Source organism: Puma concolor, chromosome A1 (assembly GCF_028749965.1).
Source record: "Puma concolor isolate L17-30 chromosome A1, mPumCon1.1.hap2, whole genome shotgun sequence".
NCBI classification, from domain to species: domain Eukaryota; kingdom Metazoa; phylum Chordata; class Mammalia; order Carnivora; family Felidae; genus Puma; species Puma concolor.
In genome coordinates this window covers 127,152,030-127,176,538 of record NC_141667.1, presented here as the reverse complement: position 1 = coordinate 127,176,538, position 24,509 = coordinate 127,152,030, and the positions used below count along the sequence as shown (strand labels likewise).

The window sequence follows — 24,509 nt, the reverse complement described above, 5'->3', positions numbered from 1 at the left end:
CTGTGTGACCCAGTGGCACACTTCGGGGTCAGACGTGCCCTGGGTTCAGGCGCCACCAGCCATGTGGAAATTTGGTTCTGCTCTGGCTAGGACCCGTGTCATCCCATGGTTGGAAAATTCATGCAAAAACCGTATGTGCTTTGCAACCTACCATCTGCTTAGGTCTCCGTAACAATTCAGAGTGCAGAAAACCTGACAGATCGATTTCTTCTGGACCCCCAGCTACACAACTCCTCAACATCATGCAAGTTCACAAGGAACTTAAAAAAAAAAAAAAAAAAGAAAGAAAAAAGAAGAAAAAAAAAGGCTGTTTCTTTCCTGGAATAAAAGGCCTTGTATTAACTCTTATCTGTTTTCCTACACATTTCTTGGAGGCTAAGAGTTAGATGCAAACCTAAGTTTAAATACACTAAAAATAAAATTTATACTTTGGGTTTTATTTCTAGGTAAGAAAATAGAAGTAGAAGTTTTCTGAGCCCTTGTCACCCTTCAGAACCTGTGGAAACTTCATCTGTATTTCCTGCTACTTAGCCCCTAATAATCATAAAATAAAGTCCTAACTCGAGTCATATTCTACATATTTTACCTGCATTTGTCTGATTTATTCATTACATCAGTCAACATTTGCTGAGCCCCTTGTGTCCTAGGGACACAGGTCTAAGTGACATACCATCCTGTCCTTGGAGCTCACAGTCCAGAAGAAAAGCCTATCTCCACAATCATCTGTGAAGCAGAGAGTAGAAGCAACATCTCATTCTGTGGACTCACTGATAGCTACTGATTAACCCATCTCTATCATGAAACACAGGACACTTGCAAAATTTTAAGACAGCTAATATGAGAAAACAGTATGCTTTAGTGATCAAGAATGGGAATTTCAGAGTCAAGGCTTGGTTTGAAGTCTCACTCTACCACTCACTTGCTCTGTGACTCTGGGCCTCTGTGAGCCTCAGTTTTCTCATCGGAACAGAGAAATGAGAAAAGTTCCAACCTTGCAAGGTGATGGTGCACATTCAAGGGGATAATTCATATAGGAAGGGCTTAGTAAAGAACCTGGAAAAGAGTCAGTACTCAAAATTACTAGGTGTGAAATGATGCCTGTAAGCTACTAGCATTCTTTCCTGAGGCTATGAGAAAATTTCATAGAGATTAACTATAGTTTTTAGCCACCACTGTAGCTTTTCCCTCAGAGAATCCTGGCCAGGCAGGCCCAGGGCACATTTCTTATGTTCCTCAAGAAAAGTTGACTGTTCTTTAAGGAAAAGTCAAAGATTGTGTTGAGATCCACAGCCCAAAAGCTCGATGTCACTGCTCACACCTCATCCTCTACCAACTCTTCAAGATGAAACACAACCTATTTCCTCACCAAACAAAAACATCACAGAGCCGCAAACATTACAGGAGTCCATTTTCTCACCAGCGATGCCAGAATTTGGGGATATGCTTGGCTCAGGCATGTAACCTGTTTGAAATTTCATGTAAGAAAAACAGAAGGGCATCAAAAACGTACATCTGCTTTAATGCAAGAGCCACCTCCAGGAACTTATCCTACAGTAATATTTATGCAAGCATGACAGATTTATTCACAGCGATAATCAATGAGCCATACTTGGTAATAAATGGAAAAAACTGGAAATAACTCAAATCCAAGAATGGGAACATGGTTAAATAAATAGCAGTACTTTAGGAATACATACACAGAATACTATGCATCCTCTAAAAATAATGCTCTGATGGATGAAATGATAAAGGAGAGCTCTCTAGGAGTTTACAGGAAAAAGAAGGTAAGGGGCGCCTGGGCAGCTCAGTCCATTAAGTGTCCAACTTTGGTTCAGGTCGTGATCTCTCAGTTCATAAGTTTGAGACCTGCATCAGACTCTGTGCTGACAGCTCAGAGCCTGGATCCTGCTTCAGATTCTGTGTCTCCCTCTCTCTCTGCACCTCCCCCACTCATGCTCTCTTTCTCTCTCTCTCTCAAAAATAAACACTAGAAAAAAATTTTTATAAAAAAGAAAAGAAAAAGGAGGTAAGCAGATAAAAGACAATGTGCACACACACACAGAGTCCTAGACTCAATTTCCAGAAATGCCCGGGAAACTGCTCATGGTGGTTACCTATGGGAAGAACAATTACGTAATAAAAGTGAACAAGGGAGTGAAAGAACTTGACTTGCTTTTATATACTTTTGAAGTAAATTTTTTATACCATGAACATGTTTGCTTCACTCAAAAAGAAACCTTACGTTTTCAAGCTGTCATTCAAAAGCCAAAATGCCTCCCCAAATTATAATTAACATGGAGCTACAAAGAAACAAGTTCAGAGGAAATGAAAATGAGACCTTCCTTGAAAAATGTGACAAACTTCATGATTAAGGCAAATAGTACTTTTAGTATAAGTTTTTAAAAGTTGTTTTCTGAGAACAAACAAGTTGACAGCTACCTCTCCTTATCTACAGCATAGGATAGTGGAGATTAAAACCTGGTCGTAGAAACACATCTACATTGGAACCTGGATTTGAACTAGATTTGATTCTGGATTTGAACTCTAGGACACCCTTAAGCCAGGAATCAAAACATATGGCCCAGGGGCCAAACCCAGGGCCAAGTCTAGCCTGCCACCAGTTTTTGTGTGGCCCACAAGCTTAAGAATAACTTTTCCATATTTACATGGTTGAAAAAGTACAATTATTAATGTTTCATGACATGAAATTTTTATTAAATTCAATGGTCAGTGTCCATAAATAAAGTTTTATTGGAACGCAGTCATGTCTGCTCATTTGCATATTATCTATGGCTGCTTACATGCAACAGGCAAAAGTGAGCTGCAGCAAAAAAAAGATCAAAAGATCACATGGAGCCCAAAGCCTAGAGTATTTACTATCTGACCCTTTATGCAAAAAGGTTGCTGTGCTCTGCTGACATAATGGACTTAACTGAGCCTCAGTTTCTTTACCTATAAAATAACTCCGGTAACAGCCGCAATGTCGCAGGACAGCTGTGAAGACTGAATGTAATAATGAGTGGATGGTGGTCAGTACTTTTTTAAATACTGCTTTTCACATTTTAATACTGAAGTCAGAATTTTCTTTTTTTTATAACCAGTGGCATGTCAGTTTGAGTGTGTGTGTGTGTGTGTGTGTGTGTGTTAGCTCAACTGAGGTGTGAGAGATTAGATGAAAGAGGCTGAGCCTATCACATGTTGGTTAACTATTACTTTTGACTACAAATGTGAGTACCATGACTTTCAGGACTAAGTGTCCACACTCCAGTCCTCCACAGGCTGCAGTCACCTGCCCCTTGTAATGATGACCCTCTTCCTCAGAAGCAGTCTTCCCGTGTCTCTTGCATGGTCTATTCACAGACCTTGGGTCAGTTGTACAACTCAGCCTTCCTGACTGCTCTCTTAGCCACATCCTCCCTGTTTTCCCTGGGGCAGCCTGTGCCCATGCACATAGCTTTCTGTGGCGGGCAAAAAGTCCCCAGTTGAAACCACTGCTCCAGTCACATAAAGGGTGTCAGGAACAGAACACACGCTCCAGAGCCAGATGGGTTGCGATTCAAATCTCCACTCAGCCACCACACCACCTAGGTGACCTTGGACAAGCCCTTTTCCTACTTATAGTTTCTATTTACAAAGAGAGATTCACAGTATGTTCTTTAACTGAAAGTAAATAGGGGTGCCTGGGTGGCTCAGGTGGTTAAGCGTCCAACTTTGGATTAGGTCATGAACTCCTGAGTTTGAGCCCTGCATCGGGCTCTGTGCTGACAGCTCAGAGCCTGGAGCCTGGTTCAGATCCTGTGTCTCCCTCTAGCTCTCCCCCCTCCCCAACTCACGCTCACTCTCTCTCACTTTCTCTCTCTCTCTCTCAAAAATAAACATTAAAAAATAAAATTAAAAATCTTTTTTAATTAAAGTATTTAAAATATTACGAAGTAAGAACTAAAACTCCTCTTGCTCCTCCCCGCCCATTCCTCAGAGAAAAAAGGTTACAATTTGGTGTTCAAATATCTGACATGCACCCATGTCAGATACAAGTACCCATCAGATGCAGACGTATAGAAACACTTTGTTTTACATAAATGGAATCCTATCAGACACGTTATTTTGCTTTTTTATACCAGATCTTATCCCAGATGACTATGTATTTCCGAAACCTGTTTAAAAGCTGCTCAGGATTTGAACCCAGCCACCACCACCACCCCCCCCCCCCCCCCCCCGCCGGTTAAAAATGGGAGCAACCATGTTTTCTTTATACGGGTACCAGTGTTAACAAGATGATGTGCACGTGCGCCCACTTGTTTCTAAGAGGAATAGACAGTACTTGCATACAGTAGGTACTCAATAAATGGTAATTATTATTCTTCCCAACTACTAACTCAGCATTTACATTGTGTCCAGTCCTGTACTAGACCCCGGAGATATGGAAGTACACAAGACACACGTAAGCCTGCCCCCAAGGAGATCACCATCTAGCCAGAGAATCAAACAGTAAATAATTCCAGAAAATTATTCAATACCAACTGGCTGGTGATGCAGAATACAGGCTATCAGGAGAGAGAGTCCCAGGTGAGTCTAGGGTCAATGAGAGAAGATGTCCTTGAGGAAGTAACATGTAAACTGGGATCTCAAGAAAGAGCTGGACACACCAGGTGAAGGGCGGGCAGGAATGTGCTAAGCACAGAGAAGGGAAGGTGTGAAGGCCCCCATGCAAGCTATTTGCTAATTATTACAGTATTATAGTAAATTCTTAATGAAACAGTCACATAACTAAGAAGCAAAATAACCACAATTTATTCTCAATTACAATTCTAACTCCTTCTATACTATCTGAAAATTATACCACCCAAATTTCCATTTTGCAGTGAAAGAATCAAAGAGACCAGAAACCATGGTTCTAAGAAAAAGGTAAACATACCGAGAAGAAAAATGTGAATAACAGAGTCACGAACACAGCAGCCACTGAGAATATGCTACAGAGAAGCTCCAGCATCATGACAACCCAACAGCTGGCATTATCATTTCTGACTAAGAACCCCACCCCCTTGATCTGAGGGGTCAACCTAAATGGCCCTGGAGACGGAAATAGCTCCCCTCTTTCTCTTCCAGGGCAGACCAGCTCAGGGTTGACCAGATGTAAACACTAGGCACATACTCTCCAAATACAGAATAAGCCCTCTTTATCTGAGAGTTTCAGGATCTCTTTTTCAGTGTCTGAGATAGTATGATGTTCTAAACATCTAGGGAGTCATTATTTGATATGTTAACAAAACCACATTTAATCCTGCATGCACTTCAGATTTCTCCAACAGCACAAGCTGTCAGATGACAGGAATTTGTAAAAGCATGTCCTTTGGAGGCTATGGCAGGGGATCCGTCGGCTGTGGCATTCGAAGCCAGACAACAAGATACATGGAGGGAGCAGGCTTTCCTTGAGGGTACAGTCTAGCCTAATCTGTTCCTCCAGGCCCTCGGAGGCTTCTCTGTAAAGGCGATGGCTTCCCAGTTCCTTCATTCGCTACCCTTACCCTCAAGCATCTGAACGTGGAGCAAAAACATTTCTTTCTCCGTGCAGGACAGCAATCTCTCTGCCTGAGTCTCGCAATGAGCAATGTCACTGCATTTGGAAATGTATGCCTGTATGTGCAGCCCTGGCAAGATAAAACACGGCACCAAGGCCATTTATTCCCCTGCCACTGTTGCCAAAGACAAGAGAATCCATTCAGAGAAACAGGTTAGCTTCAAAAGGATGGAAGTAAAGATCTAAACTGACTGGATATATCACTTTCCTTTACAAGGAACACAGAACAATCCTGCCATTTTTCTTACTCAAGTCCCTTGTATTTGCAAAGAATGAGGCTTCAGTCGTACACGACCAACCCCATTTGCTTATGAGGTATTCTTGCAAAGGTACACAGACATGACTCTGTTAAACTGAATCCACCTCAATGCACCAATTAGGCAAGTAGTTTGAGGAATTCCTATGGGGCGTAATTTCTATTATAAAATAAATGATCACCTCTCAACAGACCTGCCTTATCTTAGAACTACATACACTCAAAGTCAGAAGCAATGTCAATGGTAAGTACCCTGTCCCCCAATGTTTGATTCCTGCCCAGTCTTAGGTGTGAACATCCCAGCAGTGGTGACTCATTCCTCAAGGCAGGGGCCCTGCCCCATACAGCTTGAGCTATGAAAAGACCATACTTGGAAGGAGCCAAAACCCATCACCTTGCAACTCCCACTCACTTTTTCTGGGACTATCCTTTGGTGACAAACGGAATCTTCAACTTCCTCTGTACAAGAACCCAACCAACATCTGAGTACAGCTATTATAAAATGCAATGGAGTTCAAAATTCCACCCCCTATGCTGGCTTATATGGAGACCTGTCCACATCTGTGAGTGCTTTATCACCTCACCCCTACTTTTAAAACTACGCATAAAGCACTCAAAACCATTTCTGAATGAAGACACCTGTGCCATGCTATGAGTGTCTACCCCTAAGCTGACAGTATGACTGTGTCATCACAAACTGGGAATTTCTCCTCCTGCCTAATAACCAATGGAAAAGACAACTCGGGATCAAATTGTATTTGTGAACCGTGCTCTCCCCTTCATCCCTCCAAAAGTAGCCATCATGATCGTAGTTCTGTTGATGGCTGGGAATGTCCTAACAAAACCTAATGTGAATTTGGCAATACCTTTAAATAAAATGTGAATTTTACTAAGCCTGTCAGCATCTGCACATATCTGAGAAGCAGAGATGAAAATGTACCCTTACGCGTGCACGGGAAGTGTGTCCCACCCACGTGAAGCTCAAATTACAATGTGAAGCTCCCATGTGATACTGATGTAACCCTCTAGGCTAGCAGTTGGGGTCTAGGAAGAAGAGCTGATGTTCATAATCACCCATTTACCTGGGGCTTTGCACTGACCCACAATCTTGGCATGGAAGAAGGAAGGTGACTATACATTCAGGTATCACGATTCCAGCCTGGATCCTGAATTTCTGACCAAGGACACTGGCTCTACCTGCCACTTGGCTGATGAAAAGAGATTCATTTGCTTCTGCTAATTGGCAGCAGAGATCATATGAACCTCTTGTTCCTGCCAGGAAAAAGCCCAGATCTCTCAGTTCCAATGCTAATCACTTACCAGAAACAAAACAATCAGAGTATTCCCTGATGGAGACACAGGGCATCCATTCTTCCTGATGTTGTCAATTTTAGCCGTGTATCAAGCCAGACCTTAAGAAGACTGTGTACTCTGTATTATTCTGGCTTATCATTGAATTAACTTATAGAATTGCACTTTGGCACTCAGCCATCCGTGTACCCTGAGAGACCGCGGAGGAAGAAGTGGTAAAAAGTGACTGAGGTATTTACTGTCAGACACGGTCAAGAGCATGGCCCACCCTGACAACTCTCTTTTAGAGACCTCAGGTGGAAGAAGGCAACTCCGGCCTCAGTCCCAGGAACACCTTATATTTCTCCTAAACAGCAGCCTTATTTCATCTCGTGGTTGTGTGTTTCCTTCCTTCCTTTGGTTGTTAGGAAGCCCCAGGAATTTACTGTGCGTGTGTTTTGAATAGAGCCCTTGCTGAAGCTTTATTTGCTTATACTTCTCCTTATATCCAAATATTGCCCATCAACTCATTTTTTTTTTACCTGATACTTATGTATTCCTAAAGGTTATATTTAGAGAATGGGCAGAGAAAATAATTTTTTAAAAAATGTCAGGCTATCATGCATTTGGTTACAGATAGGAGGACAGCTGAGTCACATTTCAAGTATATTCTTGTAAGTGAGCATTCATGGACCTGAAGTCAACACAGCAGGAAAACAAGGGCCTTTATTTCTCTGACTCAAAGTTAGCAGGAAGAGGGGCTCCTGGGTGTCTCAGTCAGTTGAGTGTCTTGACTCTTGGTTTCGGCTCAGTTCACGATCTCGTGGTTTGTGAGTCCACGCCCCACATTGGGCTCTGTGCTGACAGCATGGAGTCTGCTTGGGATTCTCTCTCTCTCTCCCTGTCACTGCCTCTCCCCCACTCATGTTTTTTTTTCTTTTCCCCTCTCTCTCAAAGTAAGTAAACATTTTTAAAAATGAGTTAAAAAAAAAAAAAAAAACAAGTTAGCAAGAAGAGAGGGGGCTAGAGTAGAATTTTGCAAGGGCTCCTGGATGGCAATGACCGTGGGCAAAACCAGGGCTAGAACACCCTGCTGGCTCTCATGGGCTCAGAAGGGCAATCCCTTACCTTACTGGGGTCTTCTCCCCTTGAGAGTGAGCGTCTCTGATATCGTCCACCTTCTCTATCTCCTTCTATCAGTATTTTTTGGCCAAAAAAGAGCAGCAGCAGCACAGGGCCAGCTGCTAAAAATGACACCCATCCTCCCCTCCCCGCCACGGCTCCTCAGGGCCAGGCTGCCGGGGCCCAAGGCACCACCCGGACCCTCCCCAGAGCAGGGAAATTCAGCGCCTAATGAAATCAATCCTGATTCACACGGGTTGCACTTTGACTCTTGGGAGGTAGTTTGTGTTTCTAAATCCCAGAGGCACCTACATGGTGCGAATTTTGTGTGAGTGTGAGTGTGCTTGTGTGTGGGCAGGGGTGTGTTTCCCTCTTCTCGAGATTAAAACAGCGTATCTGAAGGTGGTGTGGGAGGCCACAGAGAAACCGCAGTAATAACCCAGCAGTCTGCTTGGGGCTCGGGTCTGCGTCGGGCGCCCCTGCTCATTACATGTGGCTTCAGGCCTCACACTGCCCAAGTGCAACCTGGGCACAGATGACTTCCCGCTCTGCTAGGCACTGCCTCCAGGTCAGGGGGACCCCGAGGACTCATCACCCTCCAGAGCATTCACACTACAGGCAAAAGACAAGTTCTGACAACGAGGCCGCCGGCTTCCCTCTCAGAGAGAAGCCACAGACAAGAAGTCCAAAGACCTACGTTCTCATAGGCTTTTCTGTTTGTTTGTTTGTTTGTTTGTTTTTAATAATGATTTGCAAACACTAAAGAACTTCATTTCATACGCATGTAAAAACTTCTCCATCTCCTGCTCCCCTTGAGAAATCAGAAGTTCCAGTCTACGGCCATACCACCCTGAACGCGCCCGATCTCGTCTGATCTTGGAAGCTAAGCAGGGTCGGGCCTGGTTAGTACTTGGATGGGAGAAATCAGAAGTTCTGTCACCAATGGGTCCCAGATCCTCATGGCCACCCTCAGCTATCGTAGCATCACAGCCGCTCTCTGGCGCATCCCGAAGCCCACCTTCCCCCTGTCCCTACAAAGGTTACCCCACTGTTCTGTTCTGGGGGGATCTCTGCTCTGGGGGGATTCTGAGGTTCCCACCAGAGCGATCTTCAGAGATAAATGGGTAAACAATGAAACAGCCTGATAAAGTAATGGCTTACATTTTCTTCATCTCTATTAATAAATGTTTCTAGAAGAATCAATCCTATCAAATTTTACTTCTGTAGCAACTGAATGCTCAGTTCTCAGGACACATTTCTACCAATCAGATGCTGGCCACCTCCCCCCAGCTAATCTCCAGATATCTACTCATCCTTGAGAGGCTCCCAGGTTGCTTCCTGGGATCCTTTACCTGACCGTCACGGAGGAAGAACTGACTGGCTCCTCACCTGAGCATCCAGGGTGCAAGGTTCTGTCAGGGCAGCTCAAACACATCCCCTGGGGGTATTTTATTGCCCATAGGTCCCACTCTTGACTACACAGTCTCTAAGTGCCCTGAGCAAAGCCACCATCACGCTCCTCTTCATAGTTACTGTGTGGAAACAACTCGGCACCTACCAGGTAATCAGTTACGCACTTGACTCAACAGTTCACTGAACAATTAGAGCCCACGTGCTGGATCAGGTAAGCGAACATATCAAAACCCCCAAAGACCCTTCCACCTCTGAGAATCCAGAAGAAAACATTGGTCCTGCATCTTTTACCAAAGTGTTACTGCTTTTATCATGCTCCTTATCTTAAGACTGGGTCAGGTACCACATCAGGAGTTGGACAGACAGCACGCTGGTCAGAGGTGCGATGACTGTCAATTTCTATTGGTAAAGATAAGGGGGAAACAGGCTCAGAAGAGCTCAGCACCTGCCTCAGCACATACGTCTCCAAAAGCCAAGAAGTGGGAATCAAACCCAATCAATGAGACTGCGAACCGAGGACCTTTCCATACACAACATTGCCTCTCATCCTACATGGCAATGAGGGCAGAATGGACATCACACAGGCCTCCAGCAATGAACTTTTACGTAATACAACTACACACCTCAACAAAAGAAAACTCTCCGTCTCAGGCATAGGGCCTGTGGGGACGCAGGTGAGCCGAGCAGCCACCTCCCAGTTGTGAAAATGCTCTAATCCACTCGACAGTCTCAGATGAGGAAATTTTAAACAGCATTATTGATTGATTTTAAAATTCAGCTGACATGTTTTTCCCTATTGAGAAATTCCCCAAACCAAACCTGTTTCATTAGGACTCAACAAACATAATATAACTAATTCAGGGGCTGTTTCTCTAGCAGGTGGAATAGCAGGAAGGATTGTTTTGTTTGTTTGGGTTTTTTTCGTTTTTATAAAACTAGCACTACATTCTATGAGTTTGAGGAAGGGTAATAAATATGTCTTTAAAATGGATTTGCCCGTGCTGAAGAAACCTGTTAAACACAGTAAGAGAAGGCCACAGAGCCCTAGCTTTGCAAGGGGAATTTTCCTAACCTTCACGATTATCATTCCATCCAAAGGGGAGAATACAACCCAGCGCAGCTTGGTTTGGGAGGCACAGGGTGCTGGGAGCTCCCAGCAAAGCCAGCAGATGACAGGGACAGAGCCATCGGCACCCCATAAGGAAATGGGGTCTACACAGTCGTAGCTGACAGCACTGAGCTGGCTCACTGAGGTTTGTGAGCACGTGCCGTCTGCCAACCCCTGGCCCTCTGCAACACGATGCCACCTGGTCTCCATTAATGCCCATGGCACAGGCATCATTAGCCCCACTTCACAGAGGAGAAAATGAAGGCCAAATAAGTTATTCCAATGTATGCAGCAAGCTAATGGGAGAGCCAAGACTTGAACTTGAGCCCTTTAAACTCCGCTCTTCCCTCCACGCCCTGCAGTACCCATAAGACTCTCTGAGAAAACAAAATACCTCCCACTTTGGCCTTTTTTGCTTTTTACTCTGGGCCTCCGCCCCCATCTCTGATGATTTAAAGGCCCATTTAATTCCACTGGTTTTATTGAAGCTTATTCATACCTCATTGGTTAAACTGTAACCTTTGAAACAACAGCATCAGGCTTCCAATTTTTCATTTTGTCTTTCGTTATGAAGAAAACATACAGACGCTATGCTGCCTAAAAGCATGAGAGCTTAACTATCGTGGATACAAAGGACCTCGGGAACCTCCTTTTTGTTTTTTTTATTTCAAATTTATTTATTTAAATTCAAGTTAGTAAACATACAGCGTAATATTGGTTTCGTGAGTAAAACCCAGTGATTCATCACTTACATATAACACCCAGAGCTCATCCCAACAAGTGCCCTCCTTAATACCCATCACCCATTTAGCCCATCCCCTCATCCACCTCCCCTCTAGCAACCCCCAGTTTGTTCTCTGTATTTAAGAGTCTCTTAAGGTTTGCCCCCCTCTCTTTTTTTATCTTATTTTTCCTTTCCTTCCCGTATGTTCATTTGTTGTGTTTCTTAAATTCCACATTGGAGTAAAATCATATGATATTTGGCTTTATCTGACTGACTTATTTCGCTTAGTGTAATACACTCTAGTTCCATCCACATTGGTGCAAATGGCAAGATTTCATTCTTTTTAATCACAGAGTAGTATTCCATTGTGTAGATATACCACTTCTTCTTTATCCATTCATCCATCAATGGACATTTGGGCTCTTTCCATACTTTGGCTAGTGCTGCTATAAACATTGGGGTGCATGTGCCCCTTCGAGTCAGCATTTTTGTATCCCTTAGGTAAATATCTAGTAGTGCAAGTACTTGGTCATGGGGTAGTTCTCTTTTTAACTTCTTGAGGAACCTCCATACTACTTTCCCAGGTGGCCGCACCAGTTTGCATTCCCACCAGCAGTACAAAAGGGGAACCTCCTTTTTATTTCAGAAATAGGCCAAGTGACGTCAGGAAAGGCCACGTGATTTGCCTAAATTTAACACATTTAAAAAGTGGCAAAGTCATGGCTCATCTCAGCCCCTTCCTGGGTTACCACGCGCTACAGGCCAAGTGGCTTCAGGGAAGAATTAGTGTGTACGGAAAATGGGTGATGGGCATTGAGGAGGGCACTTGTTGGAATGAGCACTGGATAAGCCAAGTTGACAATAAATTCTATTATTAAAAAAACAAAAATACAATAAAAATTTTAAAATTTTAAAAAATAAAGAAATGCTAAGAAAAAGCAGCACCAACAGCAAAATAGAGTCAACATAAATGTCTGCCAATGGGGGGGGGGGGGGAAGGATGGATAAAAAGATTACTGCATATGACAAAATAATAAAGCCATTAACTAGATCTACAACTATCAAACCAAAAACCTTCAGAAACAATTTTCAATGAAATACACAGATTAGAGAAGGAAATGTTTCTACGGTGCAACATGTAATGTAACACCTTATTTGTAGACCTGCCCATATGACATAAAAGTATAAGAGCATGGACAGAAAAGTACATTAATGATGTGGCACTTTAGGAAAAGGGACCAAGAAGGAGCCCTCATTGGATTTCACTTTTATACTTGATGCTTTATTTCTTTAAAATAAGCAAATGGGCATATTATAAAATACATACATAAATAAAATTTAAAAAAATAAATAAAAGAAGCAAATGGGCAAAGGTAGGCAGGGATGAAAGCTCTAACTTATAACTTGATGTAACTTCAAAGCAGACTGGCTGAGTCAAAAGCTGGGGCACACCAATGTGGATTAATAGTCTTCTGTTGCTTCCCTGGCAGAAATGACTTGGAACATTTAAAAATCAATACTTCAAAAATTTTAAAAACACTATTTGTTTTTTTAAATTTTTTTAATGTTTGTTTATTTTTGAGACAGAGACATAGCGCCAGTGGGGGAGGGGCAGAGAGAGAAGGAGACACAGAATCTGAAGCAGGCTCCAGGCTCTGAGCTATCAGCACAGAGCCCGACGTGGCGCTCGAACTCACGGACCGCAAGATCATGACCTGAGCTGAAGTCGGATGCTTAATTGACTGAGCCACCCAGGCGCCCCCAAAAACACTATTTCATTGTCATAATCAAGCAGCAGAAGAAGAGACAACGAAAGGACAGAGGCCAACGGGAAGGTCTGGGGTGAGGAATGGGCTAACGCGAGGTAAGAGAAACTGCCGCTCAGGGGAAAGCAGAATGGTGACATCACGTGTAAAGGGAAAGGTAACAAGCAGACCAGACACAAGGGTACTGGGGGGAAATTATTAAGCTGCTTCCCACAAACAAGGCCAGCTGCCTGTGAAAACCAGCAGAGCTCAAGCCATCAGACAAGGTGAACAGATCCTTCAATGCTGAGAAACATTCAAGGACATATGAATGCAAATCAGCAGGTCTTTTTGGGGTGAGGTTAACTTCTACATCAGGAGGAACACTGTGGGGACTTCAGATTTTTTTAAGCCTAGCATGTAAAATTCCAGATTAATCTGGAGGGGAAAAAAAATCCCCTTCTGAAGAACCATTCTATAAATAAGCAATCTTGCCTCCCGTGGAGCACCCTTTAAAACTTGGACAAAACGTGGATGCTGCAATCATCCCCAGGGTTCCGCTTGCAGAAACACAGTTGGAACATGGGAAGGACGCGCTCCTTTTGAGTTTTAGAATTTCTGCTTCAAAACAGTTCAAGGCTTTGGTCGGAATTTGAGCTTGTCGGGATCTTGGTATAATAGATCGGAAGTCAAAGGGCAAGAGTTTTCTTCTTTTCTTCAATTCAAGTGAACAGCGTGAGTGAAAAGGGCCCCTGACTTTGTGAGCTTTATTTTTATCTGGAGATCAATTTCTACAAGTTCATATTCTGCTCTGAAGATCACCAGCATCATCTGAGATTTAGTCACAGCCAGGCTGCTAGGGAAGAATGATTAGTATTCACTCCAGAAGAAAAACATTATCTTTAAAACCAACAGCTATTCACTCCATCTAAAACATTCATTTATTCCACATTAAAGGAACTCGCTGGTTTCAAAAAGTTCCATGATAAATCTCCCTTCAGCCATTTGTCCTAAAAAGGCTTGGCTCATCAAGGAAAACTTCATACCCAAATAAATCAGCGGGTTCTGTCCTGTGTGGGCCATGGCTACAGGAAAGAACCTAAATTAATGAATGCTCCCTCACTTTAGGACCTCTTCAAATCATCAGAATTCTATGCTAAAGTAAGGTATTGTTTATATACATAAATTACTTTCCCAAACCCCCCAGTGCAACAACAACAACAACAAAAACCCCTTTATTCAGCAAAAACACTGTGATTAAAGCTTCAAATTTCTTTTTCAAAAAAGACCGGTCAAGAAGCTTTGAAACAACTTTTTAGAATTCACTTTGCTTCTTGTTCATCCTCTCTCTATTCGATAAAAGCAACACCTTTTATTCTTTTAACACAGCACTGTGGTTCAATGAATTATCTCTCTCTTTCTCCTCCAGGCCCTTTGGATAACCTTCCTGAGCCATCTCACTATAAGGCGAAAGAGAATCCTTGAGACAGCACCTTTATTATCACACTGAACATGACTGTTATTAGCAAAGGTTACAGTGCAGGGATCCTGACCCACACACCATAGGCCCAGACTCGGTGAGGCCACGTTATAGCAGAAAATGTCACCCACATGGTGTCTAGTCACCTAGGGGGCTCAGTTAGCTGTCTGACTCTTGATTTGGGCTCAGGTCATGATCTCAGGGTTGGTGGGTTCAAGCTCTGTGCTGGCAGCAATGTGGAGCCTGCTTGGGATTCTTTCTTTCTCTCTCTCTCTCTGCCCCTCACCCACTCATACTCTCTCTCAAAATAAATAAAGAAACTTTAAATTAATTAATTGTGATAGACCTGGGTCACTTACATTAACACTTGCCATCTTATGGATTTCCCAGTTTCCCAGACTAGCACCCCTCACCCAAACCACCCACACCGACACCTGCCCTTGGTCCCAGCCCCCACTTCCCAGCACTAAAACACTTTCTCTACTTATTTAAGGCCTTAGATGGATGGCTTATGACTGACAACTGGGAGTGTCCCAGAGACGCCTTTCTCACTGTGGTCCCTGTTATCCAACACAGCAGGTATAAACATGGAGTATCTGATAACCATTTAAGGATGGATGGGAGTCAAGAAGGAAGGAACACATTAAGAGCCTGAACCTCTTCGGCCCCAATAACAAGGATCTGGGGTGCACGACTGCAGTGACCCACCCACCTAGTATAAAGCAGGCTGGCTCCAGTTTAAACCTTTGAGCTTCAGAGCCTCCCAACCCTGAAGGCCCCCAGAAGGGAACGCAAGGAAGGAAGAAGTAAAACCTGAGTGGAGAAGGAAGGAAGCAACACGGAGAGACAGGTAAATAGGAAGAAGAAGAAATGAAAAAGATCAATTACTTGCTAAGGCAGCACAGATTGAGCACTTACTGTATGCCAGACATTAACTCATTTAATCCCGCTAATGCTTTCCCTGGTGCCCATGCCAGATTGGAAGGCTTAGAGGCAGAGAAGTTAAGCACCTTGCCCAGAATTGCTCGGCGAGGAACTGGCAAAGTCAAATTCCAAACCTGGAGAATCTGACTGCAAACCTCAAGTCCCTACACCTCACTAACCAAAGTGTATCCCACAGAATGCAGCACTTTATCTGGGCACCAGATAGGTGTGGAGTGAGAAAATGAAAAGCATGTGGTTAAAGGCAAATTGAGGGGGCACCTGGGTGGCTCAGTAGGTTAAGTGTCTGATTCTGGATTTGGGTTCAGGTCACAATCTCACCATTGGGGAGATCAAGTCTGTGCTTTGGGCTCTGCTACAGAACCAGCTTGGGAGAGCCCAGTGGCGGCCCAAAACTCTAGAATCACTTCAGCAACCGACAGCCTCAGCTGACCTCCTGGAGACATCTACCCCAGGGCCTCCACTTGCCCTGCTCATCTGAGACAGGAAACGTCTGCATGTGCCCACTGCCCTCTCCACCTGGACAGCCTGCTCAACTCTCCCTACAGGGTGTCTGGCTTTGGGAACTTCACAAAGGCACTGTCTCACCTGGTCCCTTCAGTTCTGAACTCCTGTCTGTCCCTTCTTTGAGGACACGTGGCATCAAATCATTATGATACCAAAAAAGAAAAAAAAAAAAAAAAAAAAGGACCTAATACTTTATCCACATCTCACCAAGAACGCTTCTTAGAAAAGCCTGAGGTTCAATGAGAAAAAATGGAATATGGCCTTTTGTAGCAACGTGGATGGAACTGGAGAGTGTGATGCTAAGTGAAATAAGTCCTACAGAGAAAGACAGATACCATATGGTTTCACTCTTATGTGGATCCTGAGAAACTTAACAGAAACCCATGGGGGAGGGGAAGGAAAAAAAAAAAAAAAAAGAGGTTCGAGTGGGAGAGAGCCAAAGCGTAAGAGACTGTTAAAAACTGAGAACAAACTGAGGGTTGATGGGGAGTGGGAGGGAGGAGAGGGTGGGTGATGGGTATTGAGGAGGACACCTTTTGGGATGAGCACTGGGTGTTGTATGGAAACCAATTTGACAATAAATTTCATATATTAAAAAAAAAAAAAAAAGAAAAGCCTGAGGTTGATGGCTATTATACTCCACTGACAGAATCATTAATGATTCGCTTTAAGACAACAAGTTAAGGGGCGCCTGGGTGGCGCAGTCGGTTAATTGTCCGACTTCAGCCAGGTCACGATCTCGCGGTCCATGGGTTCGAGCCCCGCGTCGGGCTCTGGGCTGATGGCTCAGAGCCTGGAGCCTGTTTCCGATTCTGTGTCTCCCTCTCTCTCTGCCCCGCCCCCGTTCATGTTCTGTCTCTCTCTGTCCCAAAAATAAATAAACGTTGAAAAAAAAAATTAAAAAAAAAAAGACAACAAGTTAAAGACATTCTCAGCCTCATGGAAGGAGACCGCCAAGTGAGGCACTTTTCTTCCAACCGCCTTAGAGTCGATTACATGAGAAGGGCTTGCTCTAATGAAGCCCTGTTGTTCAAAGTTCAGTAAATATCCTGAGGCAGAGAGCATAATTACAGCCAAGTAACCACTTTCTGAATACCGTGAGTGTCTGAGCTATTCATACCAATACCTAAGAGAAGCAAGAGCTACGTGGGCTTTTCAGAGATCAAGCTACAGAGTTGATGCCAAGTCTGACCGCCTACGATGACGGCCAAATTCCAGAGCTCCCAGGCAATGAAAGGCACAATGGACAAGTCACCCAAGAGTCCTGGAGGAGGGACATCATTTAGCAGGTATGCCTTGCGTCCCTAATCACAGCTGTTGAGTCACCAAGCTAAAGTCCTCCACAGTACTGCCCTCATCACATCACTCCACTGCTCAAAACCTTTCTATGGCTCCCAACTGCCAAGAAAACAAAGTTCAAACTTCACAGATTGGTATGAAGCGTCCTTCAAAACCTGCCTCAAACCCCCCTTTCTGGCTACCCTCCACCAGAATCCCTCATGACCCACCTTCCTTCCCTTCTTTTCCCCTACATGTGAAGCCCACCTCACCCCCACCTCCATCAAGAAGCCCTATCCACCCCAATGCCAGGGCAGAGGTGTCCTGTGAAACCCTGCCGTGTTTTCCAACAAGTTCCATTTCTACAAACTCCAAGTTGTCCCCAACCCCAAAACCACGTGAACCATGTCTTACTCCTTTTCAGCTTAGGAGGGGAAAGGACTTCTTTCCGCAGCTGACAACTTTCACTGGAGTTCGGCAATTCTCCTATTATCTGGAAGATGAAATGCTCTACATCGTCCGTGCCTGGGGTTTATATTTCACCAAGTGGTGTCAGCACTGATATAGTAACCTCCCATTTTTATTGAGCAGCTCACAATGTAATTGATGACATCTGCTGGGGCTGGTATTTGAGGTGAAGGCTAGCCTCATTTCTGCCGGCTCTCCCCACGGCTCGGTATGTAAATAGCCCACAGCGGCAACACCTGAGCTACAAAGTGGGGCTTCTCGGCTGAGGTCCTCAATTATACCCCATAAAGTCATCAGGTTTTATATGAGGAGGATTTATCTCAGCAGATCCAGTTTTCATGCCTACGGAACTAGAAAAAGAGGGAGCAGGGCTGGGAATCTGCTCCATACGCTTGCCTTCATTCCCAGGAGAGAAAAATCCTTCTTTGGGCTTTTTGGTTAAGCAGATTTATTTTTTTTATTTTAAAAAAATTTTTTTTTCAACGTTTATTTATTTTTGGGACAGAGAGAGACAGAGCATGAACGGGGGAGGGGCAGAGAGAGAGGGAGACACAGAATCGGAAACAGGCTCCAGGCTCCGAGCCATCAGCCCAGAGCCCGACGCGGGGCTCGAACTCACAGACCGTGAGATCGTGACCTGGCTGAAGTCGGACACTTTGGTTAAGCAGATTTAAATACCATGCTCTTTTTGATGCTCAAAGTTTCTGTATGAACACCCAAATCAAGGGAAACTATCGTGTATATCCCCAAGCGGCAAATGATACCCACCTTCCAAGTATTATCTTTCCCAATGTCTACTAGTAAAAATGAAAAAGACTTCTCCTGGTGAAGTTTAGTATTTGTTTCCAAGTCTTGGGGAAGAGTAAATCTGGCAGTTATTTAGAGAACATCTGATCCTTACAGGACAAGAACCTATTTCTGGTTCTGGGCTGGAAACAATTAGTTCACTGGCACCGGCAGCTGAGATATGTCCCTCAGCAAAATCGTGGTAGGAATGTTTGTAGAAAGGCTCGTTTGTCAGGCACAGACAGAGAACGTGCGGCTCTGTTTCTGAGGGTTCTTCTGAAATGAAGGTATATCCTTTTGAAAGACATGTGTAGAAATTCTGACCCTTTCCAGGGGAGAATGTCTAAATTGCAAATGCCTTTGCATGCTTTAACGTGGCTTATTGTGATGTCTCAGTCACTGCTGAAGTTGCAAAGGAGTAAGGCTCTTGGAGGCTGCTAAGATATGGATAAGCTCAGACTGATCTTCAAAGGAAAGCCTTTCTTGGCACCTGCTCCCCAGACACATGCAACACAGTAAGTTCCCCACCTACAGATTCAACACTGGCCCTGCACATACATGCTTCACAGCCCTTAACACATCCCACTGGAACTGGTGACTGACTTCGGCCCATGCTCTACTCTGAGCTCCTCCAGGGCTGGCACTACAGCTTTTTTTTTATGTTTATTTATTTTGATAGAAAGAGAGACCATAAGAAGAGGAGGGGCAGAGAGAGAGAGAGGGGGAGAGAAAGAATCCCAAGCACTGACAATGCAGAGCCCCATGTGAGGTTCCATCTCGCAAACCACGAGATCATGACCCGAGCTCAAATCAAGAGCTGGACGCTTAATCGACTGAGCCATCCAGGCACCCCTACGATTTTTCTGTTTTACTCCCAGAACCTGGCTGGTGCCCGTGAAAACAGTGCAAGTTCAATGTTTGAAAACGAATGAATCCATGTACGAATGAATAAAATGTTCTACTTGAAGGCATGAGCTGAAATGCATATGTAGAAATTTTAATACCAATTTTGTTTAAATAAAAAAAAAACAGGGTCCAGGGTGAGAGCAACCCATTAAAGTCGCAAAGGAGGGAGGAGAAGGGGTTACCTTCTACCATGTTACACGTCAAAGCCTTGGTTGATTTCTTGTTGTCAGGTTGGCCGTCATGATCACATCAAATACTGAAGCCGCAGAAGTGAAGTTCATCGTCAGAAGTGTGAACCTTTGATACGTGGTAGGTAAACTTTTCCCCCCAGGTTTCAGTATCAATTGCATATACATACTTCAGGTACAACCTAGCATCATTTTCAGCAGCAGGGTCTGTGCCAACAGCAGCCACACATGGGACAGTCGAAACAGGGACATGATTCACGGGCAGGTCCTCGCTGTATCTTAAATAACTCAGAGGAGGACAGTGGTGATGATTTACAAGGGCCATCAGGAGACTGGCTTCATGCTTGCTGGTTATCAGTGGAAAGAGCTCTCTGAGGACCATGCTTACACCCAAGTGGTCACTGAGCAGACTCAGAAAGAAGCTTCCATTTAGAAACCACGATGAACTGATTTAACAAATGAACTATCAGTGCCCTTGAAAGCCTCCTGGGATTAACCTGTTTCTACAAAGGAAGTTTCAATGTTCATGACTCATGTCAATTGCACAGCATTTCCAGGCAGTCTCTTCCACGAATGAAATCACTGGATTCAACCCAACAACTCACCAGGTCATTATAATAAGCATTTTACTCTTTTGTTATTGTTGTGTTAAAAAAAAAAAATCCAATGACTGTAGTTGTCAATTCAATACATTTTTACCAATCTGTCTTAGACAATCTCAGACAAATAACCAAACTGATAAAATACCTTCCATCACCATAGTCATTTTAGGCTCCCAAGTCAGTAAAATAAGACAGCTCACTGGCCTTTTTATGAATACTAGCTCAGCACGCAAGGAAGGAAAAATGAAGCCACATTTCCCACGGAATATACAACAAGAAACATTGCATCCTTTACCTTGGTCAAAAGGCTTGTTGGGATTCCAGTTTCTGAAATAATCATCCTATATAAGGAAAAAAAAATAGAAAACAAAGGTCAGATTTCAGAAAGCTTCTCACATAACTACACAAAAACCTGCCTTTCTCCCTATCTCCCGAAACACAAAGGAAAGCATGAATGGCTTAGAAATCTTTCCCCAAACAGACATTTATGTGAAATCAAAAATATCAATTTACTTTTCAAATTCTTGTCTTTCAAACTACATGCATTAAACACTGGGAAGAGTAAGAAACATTTCAGCCTCATATGGAAACAACGATGCTCTTCTCGGCTTGACAGATAAACGGAGACACCTTCCAAAAGCAAGGTGGATTTGCTATCAATTATGCTGCAGGTGATGCCCTGCTGCCCTCACTTATGATTAGGCCTCTGTGTTTGTAACAGCTGATAATTTCAACTGTCAACATTCCCTTCATAACTTGCAGTGCAGTTACAGTTTTCCAACACTGGCAAAAGTTAAAAGCAGAGGACCGTTCAAATGTGAGCATTAACCAGAGGCATACATTTAGCTTCGTACCATTTGTTCTGGATGTGTGACAGCAAAACAATAAAGACTGGCCAATCCACTCAATGCTGCTTATATCATTTCATGCCGAGGAGAGACACTTTGTTCCTTGGAAATTCACTGGGGTCCAGGCCACTCACTTATTTATAGTTACATGAACCTCTTCTCCCTTTTTGAGAACCTCTCCTTCTTAACTGCTGCCTGCTCTCTTTATCCTCCCCTCCCCCACCTGCACTGTCCCCCAGCATACCCACTCTGTCCCAGCAACCGGTTTGCAAGGTGAAGAGGCTTCACGCGTGTTTATCACCCCCACATCATTTTAGGGCTTGCACACCTTTTCAGGTCATTTCCTCCTCGACCTAATCTACCCAACATTATTTGCTGTCTGTGTTTTTGGCAGGTACTGTGCATGCTGCAGAGTTATAGAGAGCTGCCTACAAAGAGGCCTCAATTTCTCTTCCGGAGAAGCTAATTTACATCAAAGTGTACAATTAGTTTAAATTATTGTCCACACTGTCTCCGGCTGCAGTTTATCTCTGACAAGATCTCCTGTGAATTTTATCAGCCTCTGTGTCGTTCAATTACCTGGCTTTATTAGATCCTTGTTGAGTTCACCTAAGCCCTTAAATAGATTTTAGAAAACTGGATTTAGAGTAAAATCACAACATATTGCTTCTTGGGCAGTGATTCCATTTTCCAGAACATGAATAAACATGAACAGGTTCCTCTGGATGCTAGGGATTCAGCATTAAATTGTTTTTAACTCCAAGGAATTGGGCCACTTTGCTCTGGCTTTAATGTTAGGGCATGACTGACCTTCTCACCCATTTGGTTCAGAAGTCCCTAAGGGCCACACCATGAAATATCAATGAGAAAGTTTAAAACAAGCCCTCTGCTATGTCTCTCCCCACCTATGATTTTAAATACAATCCTAATCTTTTGAACTATGTGGTTTGAAACTCAGCAGCCCGGGTTAAATGAGTCCAAGTTAAGGACTGGATGGGGGTGGGGGGGCTTAGCCTCCGATTTCTTAGCTGGATGGTCGTCAATGTGCTCTCAGCTCTATACACAAGCATGTCACCAACACATTCTGCTGGTCACGAGGACAGGAGAAAAATGAATCTAGGAAGAACCTATCCTCACTGCTGGAGGAAAAAATAACATCCATCCTTCCAACCGTGGTTCATCAGCGCCCTCTTCACATACAGAGCCCAGCTTCCTATCCCTATCCTCGTGCAATATGTTCTACTTGAACATGCTGTTCTAAGACATGGAAGTCCTTGGAAGCTTAGGATGTGTGTCCGACAGGGAAGGACTGAAGCCTAAGACAAGTTCCTTTACTTTAATTTCACTTGCCACATTCCCTTTGATGTCAAAGAAAGGTATGAGTAAGTCTCAAGAGCTGAATATTCCCTAATGATTTCAACCTCCTTTGTAACCGGGATGGCATGTGAATGAAGCATGCTTCTGGACCTTGTCATTTTTCCAGGTTAACTACAATGGCCATTTTTACATATTTCTCGGGGGGGGGGGGGAATCACCATTTTAAATACAAAGCCTTTCAGTCATAAAAGCAGGTATGTGCATTCAAATAGTTTCAACTGATTGCAAAGGTAAAAAATACTGCCTAATTGCTGCCAAGATGTGAAAGTGCACCTTGACTGAACACTCGTTATGCAAAGGCAGTCCTTCAGGCAGCCCCTGGCCCAGCAAGGCCAAGCACGGAAGGAAAGTGATTCCCTGCACCTGACTGCTTTTGCTCTGCTGTAGGAACGTACATTGCCTAGGCAAAAACCAATGAGCCAGGAGCAGATAAACCCATGAGTGTAACTGTTTGGCTAGAGCAAAGAGAAACCCCTATCAGAGGCCAAGGTCATGAACACGTGGCAAACAGGGAAGAACCAGAGCCCAGCTGGGGGTTGGTCAGGGAGCACCGGGGTGGGGCATGGAGGCAGCAAAGTGGAGGATGAGATGCTGGGCGGACAGAGCACCCCGCCACACGGAATGTGCCAGGTCTTACTGGCCCGCACACATGGCAAGTCCAAGCAGGCAGAGGCGGTATCCATCGATCCGCCCCACGTCTGCGAGGATTTCCAGTGAGGCAGCATCTAAACTCAAGTGGAAACAGCCACAGATAAAAGACAGCCCCTTCTAGAGCTGCACCTCCTGAGAACGTGCTCATCCCTGAATCCCACTTATCAGAAGGACAACTGTCTGTGGCACTGAACCAACACTATCAGCACGAGGGCTGGTCATTTCTCCCGGGCTCAAGACTGGAGACAGGGGGTGGGGAAGAAAAACCACCCCAGCTTGTCTTTTATTTTCTATCTAAATTAATACAGCTATATCCTCTTTACACTGTCCTAAAATAGACCCATGACTTCCGGTGCCGTGGGCAGTTCTGCCAGTTTTCTCAGAGTTACGATTCCCACCCTGGGAACCATGCGTGTCCCCACAAAACCCCAATGCCGCAGTGAATTAAAGAGTGTTCCTGCTGCACGGACCCCAGAGTCCCTTCCAGATATCAGCCCAGGGCAGGACTTTAAGAGCCCCTGCCTGTCATCTTCCTTCCAGCCCAAGAAGGTTGTGACCTGGTCAAATTCAGACCGTGGGGGAAAGGCACACGGGGTGTGTCAGATCAAACTTGCCAGGGGATGCGAGCGTGTCTGAGTTGGCCTCTTAACTGGTCATTTTATCATCTAATGAGGAGGCTTCTCAAAATGACTTGCAAGGACCCCAGCAACAGTTCATTTTTAAAACATAAACCTAGATAGAAAGATGCATATCTAAATATAGTCACTTACTAAATTCAGCAACGCCTATTAGTGTATTACGCAGGCTAAGGAATGAAGGTCGGCAGTGTTACCACATGTGTATATTTTATGGGCTCTACTACACAGCGTAATGTCAGGCCCCTGCTAGACAGGGCAGAGAACAGGCTTCCTCTAAATTCTAACCATATGAGGGAAGGCTGATTCCATTTTATTGTAGCATTGCTTAAATGAAACTTACCCAACTTTTTAGGTTCTGCTAACATCTAGAAGAACCTATCAATTTAAACAGAGTCTCAAACTTGAGCACGTTCACACTTTCATCCAAAATCATGAAACTTCTCAAGGCAGGAGGATAAAGTTACAGGAAGCCAGAATCAAAAGTTAGCATAACAATCACAGTAACAAAGTGACACATCATGGGGCACCTGGGTGGCTCAGTCGGTTATGCACCGGGCTCTTGATTTCAGCTGGCCTCCTGGTCTCACAGTTTCTGAGTTTGA

The 24,509-nt window shown here is 44.1% G+C and overlaps 1 protein-coding gene across 1 annotated transcript in view; it reads right to left on the bottom strand.

The window, feature by feature from the left end:
• Positions 1–24,509, bottom strand: part of SPOCK1 (SPARC (osteonectin), cwcv and kazal like domains proteoglycan 1) — a 520,792-nt gene that overhangs the window by 261,075 nt on the left and 235,208 nt on the right. Inside the window, exon 3 of the mRNA XM_086703440.1 lies at positions 20,689–20,734. Coding sequence (XP_086559566.1) covers positions 20,689–20,734 — 46 coding nt within the window. The remainder of the gene's footprint in view (positions 1–20,688; positions 20,735–24,509) is intronic.